We start from the raw sequence: 17,236 nt of genomic DNA, 5'->3' as shown, positions 1-17,236 counted from the left end.
ATGAATTCAAAGATTCAAACTCAGGTTTGTCTGACTCTGAAGTCCCTGTCTTTCTCACCACCATGAGCTGTTTTCTAAATTTTTCTACCTATGTTTGTTCCAAGAGGAAACAGCAGAAATTTGGGGAATGCTCAAATTAAAAACAGACGAAGGAAGCTGCTAGAAAGAAGACATCTCATTATAAACAGACCACAAAATTTGAGGCAAGAAACTCAAGCTGTTTCTAGTGTTTTGCTTCAACACAGTGACCGTTTAATGCATGCTGCTCAGATAATTTTGCACTGTAGGTTTTCAGTAGCAAAATTTGCAATTCTATTCCCTCACCTAATTTCAGCATCTTTTTGGAGTGAAAATTCAGAAGTCGACAAGGCTCCACCCTAAATTTGCTTCAGCATTATACAATGTGACACTAAACAATTGCCAATGTTGAAGTGTAAGAATCTCATTCATCCATCCATCCATCCCACAAATAATTACTGATTTCCTATTGTGTGGCAGATAGTCCTCAAGATATTGAAAATGTAATGATGACCAAGACTCTAAGATCCTTGTCCTCAAGGAGTTGACATTCTAGACGTAGAGAGAGTTGATATGCAAGCTAAAAAAAACAAAAAACAAAAACCACGTAGGGAAGAAATTTTGATTGTGATGTACTGTTAACAAAACAAACTGGGTGATATTAGAGTAGCTGGGTGGGAGGTGGGAAGATATTTCATTAGACAGATTGTCATGGAAGGCCCTAAAGAGGTAATTTGAACTGAGATGAAAAAAATGAGAAGAAGCCAATCATGGAAAAGGCAGGGGAGAGAAAACTCCAGGGAGAGGGAACAACAAGGAGTCTGGTACACTGAGGAACCTGAGAAGAGACCAGAAAAATGTGAGGGCCGAGGACTGATGAGGAGGTTGAAGGAGGCGGAAGTCTGAGCATGCGCACGACTATAGGCAAGAACCCTACGTTTATCTCAAGTGCAATGGAAGCTATCATACGCATTAAACAAGAAATGACAATCATTTGGCCTGTGGAGAACAGACTATATTAGTGATATTAGGTCTCACTAATATTTATTGAGTGCCTACTAAGAACCAGGCATGTTTAGAACACTAAACCTTTAATGCAATTTAATTAACTTAATCTAATATCCTCTTGGAGACAGGCGCTAACAAGATGTACTGCAGTCCACGGGGCTGCAAAGAGCCAGACACGACTGAGCAACTGAACTGAACTGAATAAGATAGGCATACAAAACTAGCACTACAAAGCCACTTCCCTGAGGCCACAGTAAGCTGCGGGTATGAATTCAAAGAGGTCAACTCCAGAGTCTCCTTCTGAACACCCATGCTGTGTAACCCCTTTAGGAATGAAGGCATGGAAGCAGTGAACCCACATGGAGACCACTGCATAGTGGAAATGAGAGAAGACAGTGGTTTGACTGAGGGAGTAGTAGTAAAAACTGAGAAAAGGAGATGGATTGGGGATACATTAGTTATGACAATGAAAAGTAGAAGGTCAAGAATACTTCCAGGTTCTTTGCTTAAGCAACAGAGAATATGGTGGTCATTTCTGAGTTGGAGAAAAATGGGCTTATGAGTTTACAGAAGGGGAAATTAAGAATTCTGGTTTTGATGGGACTTCCCTGGTGGTCCAGTGGTTAGGAATATGCCTTCCAATGTAGGAGATTCAGGTTCCATCCCCAGTCAGGGAACTAAGATCCCACATGCTGCAAGGCAATTAAGCCCATGTGCGGCAAATAGAGAGTCCACGTATTACAACCATCAAACGTGTACCACAACTACTGAACACGCAGGCCACAACGAAGAGCCGATGAAGAGCCCACATGCTACAGGGAAGACCCAGCTCACCCTCCCCCGCAAAAAAGGAATTCTGCTTCTGCTATATGCTAAATCTTAGGCACAAATTAGCCAGGACACTGGAGATATCAAATAGGCAGTTGGATATGTGAGCCTAAAGCTCAGAGGGGGCTCCCCAGGTGGCGCTAGCAGTGAAGAACTCACCTGCCAATGCAAGAGACTTAAGGGTTCAATCCCTGGGTGGGGAAAATCCCCTGGAGGAGGCTGTGGCAACCCACTCCAGTATTCTTGCCTGGAGCATCCCACGGATAAAGAGCCTGGCGGGCTGCAGTCCATGGGGTTGCACAGAGTTGGACATGACTGAAGTGACTTTGTGTGCACACAAAGCTCAGAGGAGAGGTTGGATTGGAGAGCATCACCATCCTACAAGTGAGGGATGTAAAGATCTGAGCCCTTGGGGAGGGCAGGAAGAGAAGAGGACTGAGGACTGAGGCACCCGGACACGGTGAGGCGGGAAGGGGCAGGACGGAGCCAACAGGAACTCTCAAAGGGGGGCCCGAAGGAGCCAAGGAGGAAAATCTTTCCTAAGAAAGAGGCTTGTTCAACTGTATTGACTCATGCTGGGAAATCAAGGAAAATGACGGCAGATAAGAGAATGTCAGATCTGCTAATGTGGTCACCCCCATGCTTGACAAGGACAGATTACGGAGATAGGATGTTGGTGAAGGTCTGCTCGTGAAGAGGAACAGGGAAGTAGAATGGCAGCTGCAAGGCAATGAGGGGGTCAAAGGGAGCTCATTTACTCTGAAGGTTGTGTAAACAAAAGCATATGTATGTGCTGAAGGAGGTGAACTTGTTAGAGCGATTGGAATGAAACACCTCCACTAAGACACGTAACCTACGTCCACAAAAACCAAGCAGAAAACAGAGAAATTATTTAATGAAAGTTTCCCTGGTTTCTTGGAGACAAAATAATCATTTCCCATATAAACATTCCCGGGATTTCTGAGCTATTCTGGAGCCTCGAGTGCTCCCATAAAAGTCATTCTGGTGCAGCCCTGGGCAGCAAAAGAGGCTATTTGGTGAGGCAAGGTGAGGCAAGCCGGTCTCTTCACGGGACCTGTGCTTTCTCTGAAACGAAGGCTTCTACTTGGTTTTCCACCAAGCGCCAAATTGTCTCATTTGTAGGAGCAACCACGGGGGGAATTTAGAAGGGAAAACAAGTTGGTCCAAATAGTCAGCGTAGCATAATGACACATTTATCTAGGCGTTTGGGTGAGGGAGCAACCGATGTTGAAATTGGGAACCAGGTTGGCTCAGTCACTGCCAGGAGACAGGTGAGCCCCGGGAGGTGGGTGGGGGAGTTCTTCTGTCTCGCAAGCTTTTATTTCTCCTGCTCTTTCTTTCACAGGGTTATGATCTTTCCAAAATAGGAATGTTACTAATGCTTCTGATCTTCCCTCTCCTTAGTGATATGAGTTTATTTGCAGCTTCTAAATCACGGGTTTATAAAGACCTTTTTTTTTAAGGTTCCTTTTTGGGAGAAGATAGCAGACAGGGAAAGGCAGGGCAGGAGGGGACCTGGCAGATAGGACGGAAAGAAGAGACACACAGAGAGTCAGACAAGGAAGCTATCTTTTGATCTCTTGAAAACCTTATAACAAGGAAACCCGAAACCACTCTGAAGAAAGAAAGTGAAGTTGCTCAGTTTCTTTGAGACCCCATGGACTGTAACCTACCAGGCTCCTCTGTCCATGGGATTTTCCAGGCAAGAGTACTGGAGTGGGTTGCCATTTCCCTCTCCATGGGATCTTCCTGACCCAGGGATCGAACCCCAGTCTCCCACACTGCGGGCAGATACTTTACCATCTGAGCCACCAGGGAAACCACTCTTAGGACACCTGAATTACAGGGACCTCTCTTGTAGCAAACCCCTTTCCAGGTAGCACAAGTGGAAAACGATCTGCCTGCCAATGCAGGAGATGTAAGAGATGCAGGTTCAATCCCTGGGTTGGGAGGATCCCTTGCAGAAGGAAATGGCAACCCACTCTAGTATTTCTTGCCTGGAAAACTTCCACGGACAGAGGCAGACACTCTTGTAGCAATGCAAATCTTTTCCCCTTCCTTTCTATTTTTTCTCACATTGAGCATTTGAAGATAGCGATGATCAGATGCAGTAAAGCATTGAAATGGAGAAATGTTGAAGTACGTTAAGGAAAAAACAATGCTTATTATACAGTCTAATTTCTACATCTTGATCTTTCTATCTGAAAACAAAAGAATTGTTTTAGAGAATATATATGAATCAGGGTATTAGTTTTTTTTAAAAAAGATACAAACACAGGAAAGAGAGAGAGATGCTCAGGAATAAAGTTCATTTCAGTGACATTCAATAAATGAAATTCTGAATTTTGAAAAGTCAGCCTCAGAGATGAAATGTCCATCCACAGAGGAATGGCTGAATAAATGAAGCCTTCGATCCAGAGGAACCCTAGCTGTCAGTACAGTGAATGGGGGCACCTCTATGTACTGACAAGCAATGACAGGTACAGGTACCGCCTAGAATACACACTCCTGGAGGGCAGGAGTCCTGTCAGGGTTGTTCATCACTGTTGTTCAGCTCCTAGGATAGCACCTTGTCCACAATAGGTGTTTGATAAATATTTTTACTTAGAAAGGATCACGGGTCACTAAAGCAGGATCTCACTTTGGCAAAAAGCAGTGTAAGTGTTATTACATCTACTCTGACGTATGTGTTTGCACATAGATCTTAGTTTTGAATTGAAAACATATAATCATTAGCATTAAAGAATAAATAACCCTCACACACACCTCAGGACAACTAGAAGGGCAGGTTAGGGTCCACAGGGTCTCAAGAATTCTGAGGGCTCTGTCAACACCTAAAAGGAATCAGGGACCACCTGATTCAGGGACCACCCCAGGCTAAAGAGAAGAGAATGAAGCAGGGCCAGCTGGGAAGGAGGCGTGCTGGGAAGATTCACACTGAGCAGGGAAAAGCTGAAGGACGGGTTTCTACCAGGTGCGGGTGAGAGCTGGGCGAGCCCCCATGATGAGCACTAGGAAGTTTGGTTAGGATTCTCTAAAAAGAGACAGCAGTCAGCCTGACATGACTGGCCTCCTGCAGCAGGAGGAGTATAACCCGGGCAATGAGCAGAGGACAGGCACCTTGACCACCCAGCAGTGCATGGAGCAGCTGGGAAGGTCTCTGCTCCGAGAGACATGCGGCCCGACAGTGTCTCCAAAGCAGGAGATGCCACAGTCCAAGCCCGAGGGCAGCAGAGGTTTAATGCAGTTACCTTGCGTGAGTGCTAGCAAAGCCAGCTAACAGTACAGGCGCACCCAGCAGTCTTGTCTCCCCTGGGCTTTTTCAGAGTAAAATCCACCACCTGGGTGGTGGGGCAGGGGGCTGGCCTGGGTCAAGTTGAGTCCTGGGAAATGTGGGTATGTGGCTTTGTCCTGAATTCCTTCTTCACTCTGAACTGGAATGCTGTTATCTAGACGAAGTGGGTGCCATATACTGAGATGGGAATCCAGTGGGATGAAGAGGTGAAGACGGAGAATCCACCGTTAGGTTTGGTGGTGCGGTGAGGATCCTGAGAATTGCACAGGTGTCAATTCAGGGGGAAAGAAGGAGGAAAACCTGACTGGAGCTGCATGAACAGAGAGCTTAGGCATCACCTCCTCCAGAATGCTTTGCTGATTCGCCAGCCTTCCACCTCTCCTGCCACCAGGCACACAGATGTGTGCACACCTCACACACTCATACAGATGTATACACATACACACACCAATCACTACACACATGCACCTCACCCACACTTCTCACACTTACATATACACACACAGTTAAATAAAACATAAACGGGATGGCTATTTTTCCTTCCTGGCTTCCAAGTACCAACTCCGGAGTGGGATATTTTCTGATTTTCTTAGTAAGAGAGCTCTCCTCTAGCTGTCACAGCACTGGGGGCCTGTTCCCTTACACCGATGACTCTGATAATTAGACACTGAACTCCTCTGGACAGGAATGTTTCTTTCCTGTAATAAACCAATTATATCCCCTGGATGAGGGCATGGCAACCCACTCCAGTATTCTTGCCTGGAGAATTCCACGGACAGAGGAGCCTGGCAGGCTACAGTCCATGGGGTCACAAAGAGTCGGACACGACTGAGTGACTAACAATTTCTATTACCAGACATGTCCGAAGGTGACTACTTCTTCGCTTTATGCCATTTCTGTTCACAAAAGGTTTCACACGATGCTTTACTTTAAGATGGCAGGGAAACCTGTGTCAAGCCCCTTGACTGACTTCAGCTACTAACATCTCTGACTTCTCTTCACAGCTCAAGACCTTTATCTCAAGTGCAGCAAAGCCTAATCTGAGTTCATTCACCTGACTCACCCTCCTCCCCAGTCCTGCTACTTCATCTGGGTTCATCCAGTGGAAATTTAGACGCATTCCGCTTGAAACTGGTGACTAAGACACACACATTCTGGCTTCAGTCCTCACACTTATTACTTTATCATTTTTCACTTAGACTGTCACCACAGTGGCCTTCAAACCAGGCAGGCTCTCACCATCATTCTCTGTCTCCTCCTATCCAATCTCCCACATGTAATCAGAAAGATTTTTCTAAATTATAAATCTAGTCATAAACTAGAAAACCCTTCCCTGGGGAAAACCCTTCAGTGGCTCTGGAGGATGTTAAGGAATTGCAAAACGGCAGTCCAAGAGCTAAATCCAGCTACTTATGTATGCTATTTGACCCATATAGTGGGGGGGGAAAGCACTGAATTTTTAAAACTCTGACTATTGTTAGAAGGGGCATACACTGTCCAGTTCTAGAGTCCAAACCTATTGTCATCTAGCCAGGTGGCCTCACTCTTTACGTTACGGGTTCACTTCCTGTACGGACCTTGGACCTCAGGGATCAAGTTTTTCACAAGGCGAACAAAGCCTTTCCTGCTCTGGTCCTGCTCACCTTTCTAATCTTATTTCATGCTTTTAACTCAGGTCCGTGGATGCCAAGGCTCATGTTTATCTACTATACCACACTAACAAATGCTACTCCTTTGAACCCTTGGGCTTATGAAATGTGAGAGGCCAGTGCAGATAATAAACAGAGCAACAAACTCAAACTACAAGGAAGGAGTGTGTGTGTGTCGAGTGGGTGTGGGTAAAAACGAACAGATACAAAATCACTGAGATAAAGGCAGTTGTGTGGGAAATGCCTCCACACATATCATCCCATTTATTGATATTTTATCAGAGTGAAGGCAGTAAAATACTTGATTTTTCCAATCCCTGTGTTTTATTCATCTCTGTACCCTTAGCCTGACCCTTAGCAGGCACTGAATAAATGCTTATTAGATTAATTCGTTTTTATGGAAGTTTGCAAAAAGCTGAATGTCTTGCTACTCCCAGGCCTCAGTTTCTCTTTTTTTTTCCCATCCCTCTCAGTGAACCTACTGGGTGTTTAGGGCACATTCATGTTGTACCCAGTACAACTGCTTCCAATGTACCTCAAATCATCCCAATGCCAAAATAAGTAAATGCAAAAGAATTAAAAGTCTGGCCACAGATAGTATATCCAGAAAGAGGGTTATCCAGGAAAATAGAGGAAAGAAATGCTTTCTCCTCCCGTTAACTTCTCTACCATCTTAACACAAGTTAAGCCCACTATGTAGACATAAATAATACTATCACTAAGACTAATGACATGAGAATTGTAAATACGGACTGAGAAGCTGTAATTTCCAGGAACTGTGGAAGCATTTTCCTTGTCCCATGCCATGGGTTTAAACAGCTTGTCTAGCCACCACTTCTGCCGTCTTTGATCCCTGTTCATCTTGGGATGCCACTGGGGCATACCCCTCACATCCCTCATACAAAATCCCTAAACACACGCAGACCGCAAAATAGAGAGGCTCAGACTTCACTAGGTAAAAGTCATCCAGAAGGTCTATAAAATACAGATTCCTTGGCCCTTCCATCCTGGAATAACAAGCTAGGATAGTGCCAAGGCATCTGCATTTTAAACCAGCTTTCCTGGGCATCTGACTGTAGACAAACACCACACTCTGAAGTGATAAACAACGTCACAGACGTGAGAATTCTACAGCATGAAAGATGTTCACAGTAAGTACCACAATTTGCTCTCAGGCATGGTCCAACTCCAACCTTTCACTGTTCACACTGAGTAATTTTTTTTTTCATTAAATGGCAAAACCTTTTGTTCTTGTCCCTCTAATTGCAGTTACCGCATCCTCAAAGAAGCACTGTCTATGTGCCCTTCATTTGCGAGCTGTTTCATTAGGTACTTACTTCTGAGGCTGAGGCAGCTAAGCATCAGAAATATGTATCATGCCGCAGAGCCTAGGTCCCATGCTCATTAAAATGAAACTAAATTCTTAGGGTTTTAGTTGTTCTTTTTTTCTTCTTCACAGCAGGTTGGCAGTCATTCAATTATAGTGTAATTCAGTACTGCAGCTCACTTCAGTTTAATCACTTCATCTCAATTCTGATCATTATATTCAAAGGCTTACTCTATCCAGATGCCAAGTTTCCTCAACTGGACAAAAGCATAGCAGAAATATTTCTGTTTGGCAAGGCAAAGCAGATTTTTGGAGGCATTATCATGCCTCGGCAGGGCACTAGTCAGGTTGTAATTTGCCGTAATTGTTCTTCCCACAAACAGCCACAATGATTACCTCTAGGTCACTGCACCCAAAGACGGAGTTCTTCTCAGCCACTGTAACTACCGAAGTTATTTCTGCAAACACCTTACTCAGAATTAGACTGCAAAGAATCAGTTTCTCAGATGCTGTCCGTTCGGCTGATTGATCTGGGACACGCTTTTTAATGGGTTAGGCCATACACTTGACTGTGTGCACATTAGAAACATGGAAATAACTCAGAGCAATCACTGGTCTCCCATAAAACCATCGGTGTGCTGTATGCATCATTTCCCCCACCTGCCATGTTTACAAGGCACCCCAAGGAGAACTAGCCTAAAGCCCAGCAATCCATCTGCCTCCCAGTTGCACGGGGTAATTATTGCCTCAACTAAGCAAAGAGAACTGCGTGGCATGCTGCTGATCACGTCAGGTGACTGCTGTAAGTGACTGACTTACCCAGGTCATTAGAGTTCCTAATAGTGGCCGGAGTTGTGGCCACAATGACAAACACACAAGCACAACGCCCTAACAACAACAACAAAAAGGCGGGGGGTGGAGGGAGAGAAAAATGGACAGAGGCCTAGATTCAATGGGCCACACCCAGAACACAAATCACAGATGTGGGTTTTTGTCACTTCTCATGGGCATGTTAAAACAAGAAAATGGGGAGGGGGCAGGGAGAGGGAAGGAAGACAGGATGATTTTATGAGAAAACATTGGTTAAAAAAACTGACAAAAAATAAAAGAGAGGACATAAAAGCAGGGTTTTTTTTTTTTTTTAACTTTTTAAACTGTACTTCCTTAGGTACTTTTTTTTAAAGAAAGCATTAGTCAACATTTTTTAAGAATGCAGTTTTTTCTTTGCCATACACACAAAAGAGGGCCTGGCCTCCAACACAATATAAACCTAACTGCGCCCACCTGAGGTCACAGTGACTAAGTTCAAATACAAACTGTAAGGAATAGACTCCTTTAACAGGAGGATGATGTCCAAGTGCAAAAACACACGTGCTGACGAAACGCACAAAGCATATGCATCTCTTCAGAGAAATTCTGCTAGTAAGAAGCCATTAAGAGAAGAGCTCTTTGGGGACACACCCCAAATGAATTGCAAAAGGTCACAGACAACTTCTTCCCTGTGAAATGAGATCAAGACAACAGACAAATTAGCATACAGAATCTCAAATCATTAAATGTTCCTTGTCAAGGCTCCCGTGGGAAGGAAAGGGAGAAGGCAGTGGAGAGAGAGAAGGAAGAAAGTAGGTAAAAAATGGACAGGTCACTCTGAAAATAGTGCAGGCTTTTAATTTCATAGATCAGCAAAATTAAAGGAAAAACGTGAGGGTGGAGGACATTTCAATATGGAGTTGTCATTTATTTTGCTGAAGTATAACTCCAACCACTGTCAGGATTTTTTGTTATAATACAAATGATAGGAAAGCCAGACTCTCAAAATAAAGGATAATCCTTTATAATAAGTAAATTTAACTTTATATAAACTCAATGAACTATTCTTTTAAAAACTGAGTATCTTAGGATATATGATGCTCTTCATAATTTATACAGCCTTTGATACAGATTTAGGGAAAGAATCTAGTTTGTAGTTTTAAAACTGTAATTTTCAAATTAAATTGCATTGTGATTGAGCAACAGCATTCTCTCCCATTTAACTACCAGATTGTAAGAATTCCTCTTTCTCGTTAGTAAAAGGTGATGATTTATAATAAAGAAAACAAACTAATGCAGAATGATCACAATAAAGTTAGGAAGTTATGGCAGTAACAGATATCTCTACATTATTTGAGTTTCACTGTAGCAATGGATGGTATTTTTACGATTTGCATGTACCCAGTCATGTGCAGTCTCTCACTTAACTGCCATGATAATCAACATATTTTGTAGCTTCAGCGTTAAAGTGGCTGGATTAAAACCAGCTATTTCCCCCTGCTGGTTGGACGTGTTTTACATTCTCAACTTCACTGCCTGCAGCTTTAATACTCCCCATAGTACTAAACCCATTTATTTCTCATCCACCAACTGACCTCTGAAAGCATCATTCACGCCCCACCCCAAAGACCTTGCTCCTGTCAATTTTAGTCAGCACAGCACTCAAAAGCCATCATGGGGTTTTACCAGGGCTCTTAGGAGAGGAAAGTAAAGAATGACAAGGCACCAACCCAAACCTTGGGGAACTGCCAAGCAGGAAGATGAGACCCCAGAACAGAGAGAGTCTTATCTGCAGGCAGGATGCAAGACTGAAGATCAAAAGGTAGGTTTATAGACACCGGTCATTAGACGCTTGTGCCACTCAATTCTCAGCTAGTTAATGGCACAAGGATCAATATTTACTTTCGATTTTCATGTACAGCATTATGGCCTTAGTGGGAGACAGGGCTCCTGGGAAGAAGGGTTGATCCAGGAAATGGGTCTTGGAAAGAATGATTCATGGCTGAAATTAACAATTTTATCTGTTTGCCAAATATATTTTTTAATATTTGGGGCTCTTTCTTTTGCTTTGACCAACTTTTTCTTTTTTGCTGGTAACACTGCTCATGCTAAAGTCAGTCAGAGAGAAGGTGATGATGTGGAGAGAATTTCAGGAATAAATATAGAATTGAGTTACGCAAACAAAGCTGTGTGAGTATGAAATGATAGTTCCCTGGGTTCATCCACATTCAGCAAGAGTGATTCCTGAGCTCGAAAAGGGAGTGAAAGTAAACAGCATTACATTCTGCAAACACCACTTTGAGTTCCAGGAATTTTTACTGCTCCAGTAGTTTTCCTTTTGTTTTCTTGCTGGGAGAATGTCAAGCAAACCATCAGTGGGTCTCCATTTTACAGTGGATTCAGCAATAATCAGTTTTAAAATATAATATTTTGATATAATATTTTCAAAATCAAACAGAGAATCTGAGGCATTATGGAGAAAAGGATTTAAAAATAGGCAGCACAGTATTTCTAATATACAACTTATGTACTGGGTGGAATTATTTTGTCAAAGTATATAATAAATCTAAAGCTACACTTTTAAAATCCCTGAAAATGTAATCACTGGTACTAACTACAATGGAATATTGTATCCTGCTTAATTAGGGCATTAATCATAGCACCTTGATTCATCTTTCCCTTTTCATGAATGTGTTAATCTTCAGATTACATTTTCCCTAAATAAATTCTAAGAATTATCCTTTGTGAAACATTCTTCATGAATCATAATATGGTCACTCCTTTAAATTTTACCCAAATTCCTAATGCTTCTCAAATAATATAAGTCTTTCTAGGTCACGTGCTTCAGTTTGTATGATAGAGATAATGCAGTACCTCTAGGAGGTAGGAAGGGATCTGTGCCCTTAACCAAATATGCTCACAGCTCTAAGGAAACTTTCTTAAACATGTATCAAAACTGACATATGTTCTCGTATTAAGAACCATCATTTCTCAAGCACCTCTGCAGGGCAGGCCCTGCGCTAGGAATACATTTAAGTATGTAGTCTCTTTCAACCTCTCAGCTACTCTACAAGGTAGGTATTATCAACCCATTTTATGGATGTAACAACTGAGGCTTAAGGAGGTTAAGAAACTTGCCCAAGGTCCAACACATCGTAGGGTTCATAGAAAGGCCAGGCCTGTAAGTTCAAAACCTGTTTTCTTTCCCTCTAAAACACAAGGTCAAGCCAGTACTGGGATATAAGCCACCTTGATCTTGACCTCATTCATTAGGACTTGCTTTATCTTCGGGGATTTCAGAAACAGAAGTACCCAGGCTTACAAAGATTGTTTGCATGAAATGTAAGCTACGTTTTCCAGATTTAGCCAAGAAATATATTTTACAGTCATATAAAAAGGAAGTTAAGATTTCATATAGAAAATTATCAACTAGAATAACATAAAAATGGGGATGAAATTCCATGGGGTTGAACCATTAGAAACTGCTGTATCCCTTGGTTACAAGAGTCAAAAAGATGCAGCCTCCTACTATTCATCCTAATAACAGACATCTGCTCAGAGACTGTAAGAGGCCCGCTCCAGGTCCACTCACAACGCACCCGCAGTGTACTCACTTCCTGCGTTCGTTCCCGTGGGTACCGTACCTGAGCAGAAGCTGTTGCTGCTCACGGTCCTTGCTGAGCGCCCAGAGCTGCTGGGGTTGAATTCTCTGCTCTCTTCCTCCGAGAAGGGAGACTCAGAGGCGGGGGACACCTTGTGCTGTTGCTGAGGCAGATGGGGCCGAAGAATCAAGCGGGGAATCCGGCTTCGGGCAATCTCCTTCTCATGATGCTGTACTCTCAGCTCCTTCTCCAAATCGGACATCAGAGAGAAAACAAAAGGACACTTGTTGCCCCCTCTGAACTCCAGTCTGCTCCTTCTGGGCTCAGTGTCTGCAGAGCCACATTTCTGAATATTAAATCTTCACAGAGCAGTCCTTGTTTCAGTAGCTAAAATCAGCTCCAAAACTCTTCTACTGAGCTAAGCCTTCTAATTTATTGAAGATCACACGCTGCAGCATGGATGTGTGTACACACACACACACACACACACAGACACACACACACACTTTCAGCTGCTAGCAGGAAGGCTATTCCTTTCTCACATGTCTAACTCACCTTGCCACTCTGGCTTTTCCTACCACATTCAAGCTTTCAGCTCTCTCAAAGGCTCTTTATAACTCACAGCACACTCTGATTATTACTCGATTTCCTCCAGACTTCCATTTTGCTTTCCCTGAATTAGCTGTGACAATTTGACTCCTGTTTTCCTGTCTCCTGACAAAGCAGACCCCTATACCTGAAACAGTTTCCCTAGATAGATCATGCAACCTTATCTTTCAAGTGCACCCCCTCTTCCGGCCAGGATTTTAATTATTCATTAATATCCTGGTACACAAGGCTTGTTGCCAACAGAAAAGCAAACAAAAATTCAATACCGGGTAAGATGGCTCCGCCTTTCTCATCATGTTTAGCTTTTGTTTTCCTTACAGGACACTCAGATGAAGACATTTTTTTCTCCCTGTCTCTCTCCTTCAAAACACAGCATCAAGTGCAGAGGGCTTTGAAAATGCCCCCAAAGCAGTATCTCAGCAATATTTTCCCATTTTTAAAGTGCTTTGCCAGCCATCATTTTGTTTAGTCTTTCCAACAACGGAGGCCACAGAGAGCACACTAATTTGCGTCCCTATTTACAGATGAGGAAACTGAAGCTAAAAGAGGCAGAGATGCTCAGCCAAGACTGCTGCACATTACCTAGAAGCAGAACGGGGGCCTGCAGTCCAGAGCTGGTCGGTCGGGGTCACCCCCACCCTCCCTTATTAAAATGGACTCCCAGGACGGGCTCTCTGCAGAAAAAAACCCACCGCTCCCTCCAACCTCTGCAACTGAAAAAGGGCTTTGGATTAGGTAACGAACACTATGTGGAAACATGACCTTCTGCTCATTTCCACGCGGCTTACCAGGAAGGGTCGCTGCCAAAGTAAACACCTCTGAGAGGCCTTCACAGTGCAGGAATTGAAGGGAAAGTCCCAGCCGCGGGTAACTCCCGAGGTCGCTCAGGCACCCGCCCTATCCAGGGGCGAGAGCCGCACCCAGCCTGCAATCTGTGCTGTCACCCAGCAGGTATCACACGCCAGCCGCTCCGCTGGGCACCAGGCGGACGCTGAACCAATGCTGGAGTCCTTATTTCTCAGTCACCAATATATCAAATCCTTTTTAGTCACATCACACACGGAGGACGACGATTGAGAACTAGATCCCCAATCTCCAATTTCAGGGAATGGGATTAACCCTTCGGAGTCCATCTTTTTAATTCTCAGTGTCAACCCTCCAAACACAGTACTGCCTCCCCATCTCCCGGGTCTCGGATCTCATCACCTGGGCGACAGTCCCCTGCCTTCTTATCGCGCTCGCCACCTCGTCGTCCCCGTCCACCGCAATCCTAAAGGTCACCCCTCCAGCTCTCACCTGATCCGCGTCCCTCCCCGCAGTGCCCACCTCTCCTCTCCCTCCGGCGCTCGCTGACACAGCCATCGAGCCCTTCGGATGTGCCCTCCTTACCTTGGTCTCCCGAAGGGGTCCCATCGCGCTGCCGCCTGCCGGCTCCTCGCGCCGCCGCTGCCGCCGTCCAGGAGGTGGCACCTGCGGGCACCGGGAGCGAGGAGACTACGCTAAGCCTGAGCGCGCCGCGGGCGGCGCTGCTGCGGGGCCGACGCGCCGCCGCCGCCGCTGGCGCTGGGCTCCGAGGGCGCGCCCCGCCGCCCCGCCCCGGCCGGACACGTGGTGCCACCGCAGCTGCCGTCGCACCTCCCTCTCCCCCGACCTCCCTCACCTGCCGGCCCCCGAGAAGGCTCCTCGGCGCGCTCCGCCCGCCCAACTTGGCCGCGGGCTCTCCTCCCAGATCCCCGCGCCTCTCCAGCTCTGCCGAGCCCGACCCTAAGAGGGGTCGCGGACAGAGGCTCGGAGCATCTTCAGCGCGGAGAAGCCCAACACCCCCTTTTGGGCACCTGGTATGGGGTTCGAAAGGGGTGCACGTGGCAGAGAAGAACCCAGAAGAGCTGTGACATCACGGAGAGCCAACCTGTACCAGGGGAAAGTTTTTGCCTGGCGGCCCCTCCCTGCCCTCCGGGTTTTCTGTCGGCGTCCAGCTTCCCGCACAATTACCTCCCCGGAGAGACGGGGTGGGTCGGCCCCCACCCGGACCCCCGGCAAGCCACTGCTGCAGGCCTGACAAAGCATCTGGGTTCCAGGATCTCTGAGGCTGCGCTCCTCCTCGGGGGCTTTGCATCAGAAGGGCCTGGCGTTGGCGGCGCGGCACAGCCGCAGGGAGAGATCGGCTGGCTTGGGAAGCCGGGCTGCCCCCTCTTCAGCTCCGAACCACCGCCGCCCGCCCGCCGGGAGTGAGTGCCCGGCGCGCGGCTCTGGCGACGCCTCACTCGGGCTCAGAAAACCGGTTCAGGGCGGCACTCCTCTCGCTTCTCGAAGTGCCTATATGCCTAAAGTTCTTGACTTCTCTGAACTAAAAGTTTATGCTCGTTAAATTTGAGGGATAATACTAATAGCCTCGTCAAGTGTAGCTAGAAGGATTAAAAAAAACAGCTGTACCTACTGTTTGAACAGAACTTTCCAAAGGGCAGTGAAGTCTCCTCCAGCTCTTCCATTCAGTATTTGCTGCATCCTCTTACATGATAGAAAAAGCATTTGAGGAAGACAAATATGTTCAAAAAAAAGCTCTAAAACCTGTCCAACTGAGGACTTTGAATAGGGATCATCCATCGTGTGGGTCGTGGGCCTTGATTTATTACACTTCAGTTTGATAATGCAAGTCTGCATATAATAATTTAGAGGCCCTTTATTTCAGAATTGGCGAATATTATAAGTAGCAATGTGGATGGAGAACAGTCTGATTGTTACATCCAGTGTTCTAGGGAGGACGGGAGGACGATGGTCCTTAAAAGTCTGAAGGTCCGAACCTGAACCATCTTGTTTGTCCTCCAAAAAGCATTTTTTCTGAGTCTTCAACTTTCAAGTCTAGGAATGTACAGTGAGTCTAGAAAGAGCTTGAAATCAGAAGATTAGTGAAATCAATTTGCCTCCTCTATATCCATAAATAAGTTTTATTACATACATCTTCGTGTCTTTTCAATCTACTTAGCTCTCTTAAGCAGTGAAGTTGATAAGTCTTAAGATTTTTATTTTGTCAGGGAGAGGTGATTAATTCATACTTTTAAACAGCTCATAGCTATCTTAGATATGGGTTTCAGGAAAGTGACATTCCAGAACTCCTACAATTATGGGCCCAAATTATGAGCCCAAGGACATACACTGTCAGACAGTATCGAACTGTTAATGTCAAACTGTTAAGGTGTTTCTGAGGTCCCTCTTGAGAATTAAATCTGGGAGCATAAAAGCAGAAACACCCTCCACTGAGTTGTCCAAGTCAGAACTTCACATTCTTGACTTCTCCTTCCTATGACCCCCAAATAGCAGAAACCACAAATGATCTTCATGCTACCCTAGAAATAATGTCTTGGATCTGATTACTTCTAGCCTCTGTTTGACCGCATTATCTTCACTTAGAGACTAAACCACAAATGTCCTGGATTATTACAATAGTGGTCTAACTAAAGTTGTCTTCCTTCCAACCTTGCCTCTCAATTCCTCTCTTGCCAGTTTTGCAATTTTTCCACAAGGCCTTTCTAGCCATGCTTCTTTATTACAACTCATTAATGATTTCCCAGTTGTCCTCCAAGTAATACTCAAACTCCTGAATGTGGCATAAAGGCCTTTCCTGGTCTGGCTTTGTGTACGTCTCCCATCTCATTTCTCTCCACTGCTCTTCTGAGATCCTCCCTCCCCTCACCAATCCTGCCACCGCCACCCCTCCATCCACTGCCCCTGCCACTCCCCCTCCGCATACAAATGGCCACCCCTCAAATTGTAGCACTTGCAGTTCTCAGGAAGTATCATGTTCTCTTTTCCCTCTAGACTACTGCACATAGTTGGTCCCTTTGTCTAGAGCATTTCTTGTACCCCACTACCCATCCTCCTCAACTCCTAAAGATACATTAAGTTTCATTTTAGAAACACCTTCTTCCAGGAAACCTCCCTTGATCTCCCCAAAAGACTCCCCTTACATACTTCCAGGACACCTGTATGCAATGCACCTGGGAAGAGCTGTTATGATTTTGTATCAGAATCCCCTACTTATTTGTCTGTCTTCACCAGGGATGTAGGCAGT

The 17,236-nt window shown here is 45.1% G+C and overlaps 1 protein-coding gene across 8 annotated transcripts in view; it reads right to left on the bottom strand.

Moving 5' to 3' along the window:
• Positions 1–17,236, bottom strand: part of SYBU (syntabulin) — a 129,340-nt gene that overhangs the window by 69,837 nt on the left and 42,267 nt on the right. For 4 of the 8 annotated variants that reach the window (XM_010812148.4, XM_010812147.3, XM_059874283.1 and 1 more), the window contains 2 exons: positions 14,557–14,637; positions 12,601–12,805 (listed from right to left, as the gene is read on the bottom strand). In XM_010812148.4, the coding sequence (XP_010810450.2) occupies positions 12,601–12,805; positions 14,557–14,580 (229 nt within the window). In that variant the 5' untranslated portion in view covers positions 14,581–14,637. The remainder of the gene's footprint in view (positions 1–12,600; positions 12,806–14,556; positions 14,638–17,236) is intronic. The other 4 variants (XM_005215596.3, XM_025001763.1, XM_005215597.5 and 1 more) reach the window with 1 other exon arrangement.

This window comes from Bos taurus, chromosome 14 (genome assembly GCF_002263795.3).
Source record: "Bos taurus isolate L1 Dominette 01449 registration number 42190680 breed Hereford chromosome 14, ARS-UCD2.0, whole genome shotgun sequence".
NCBI lineage: Eukaryota > Metazoa > Chordata > Mammalia > Artiodactyla > Bovidae > Bos > Bos taurus.
The sequence above is the reverse complement of the archived record's forward strand: the minus strand, read 5'-3'. Positions and strand labels throughout refer to the sequence as shown.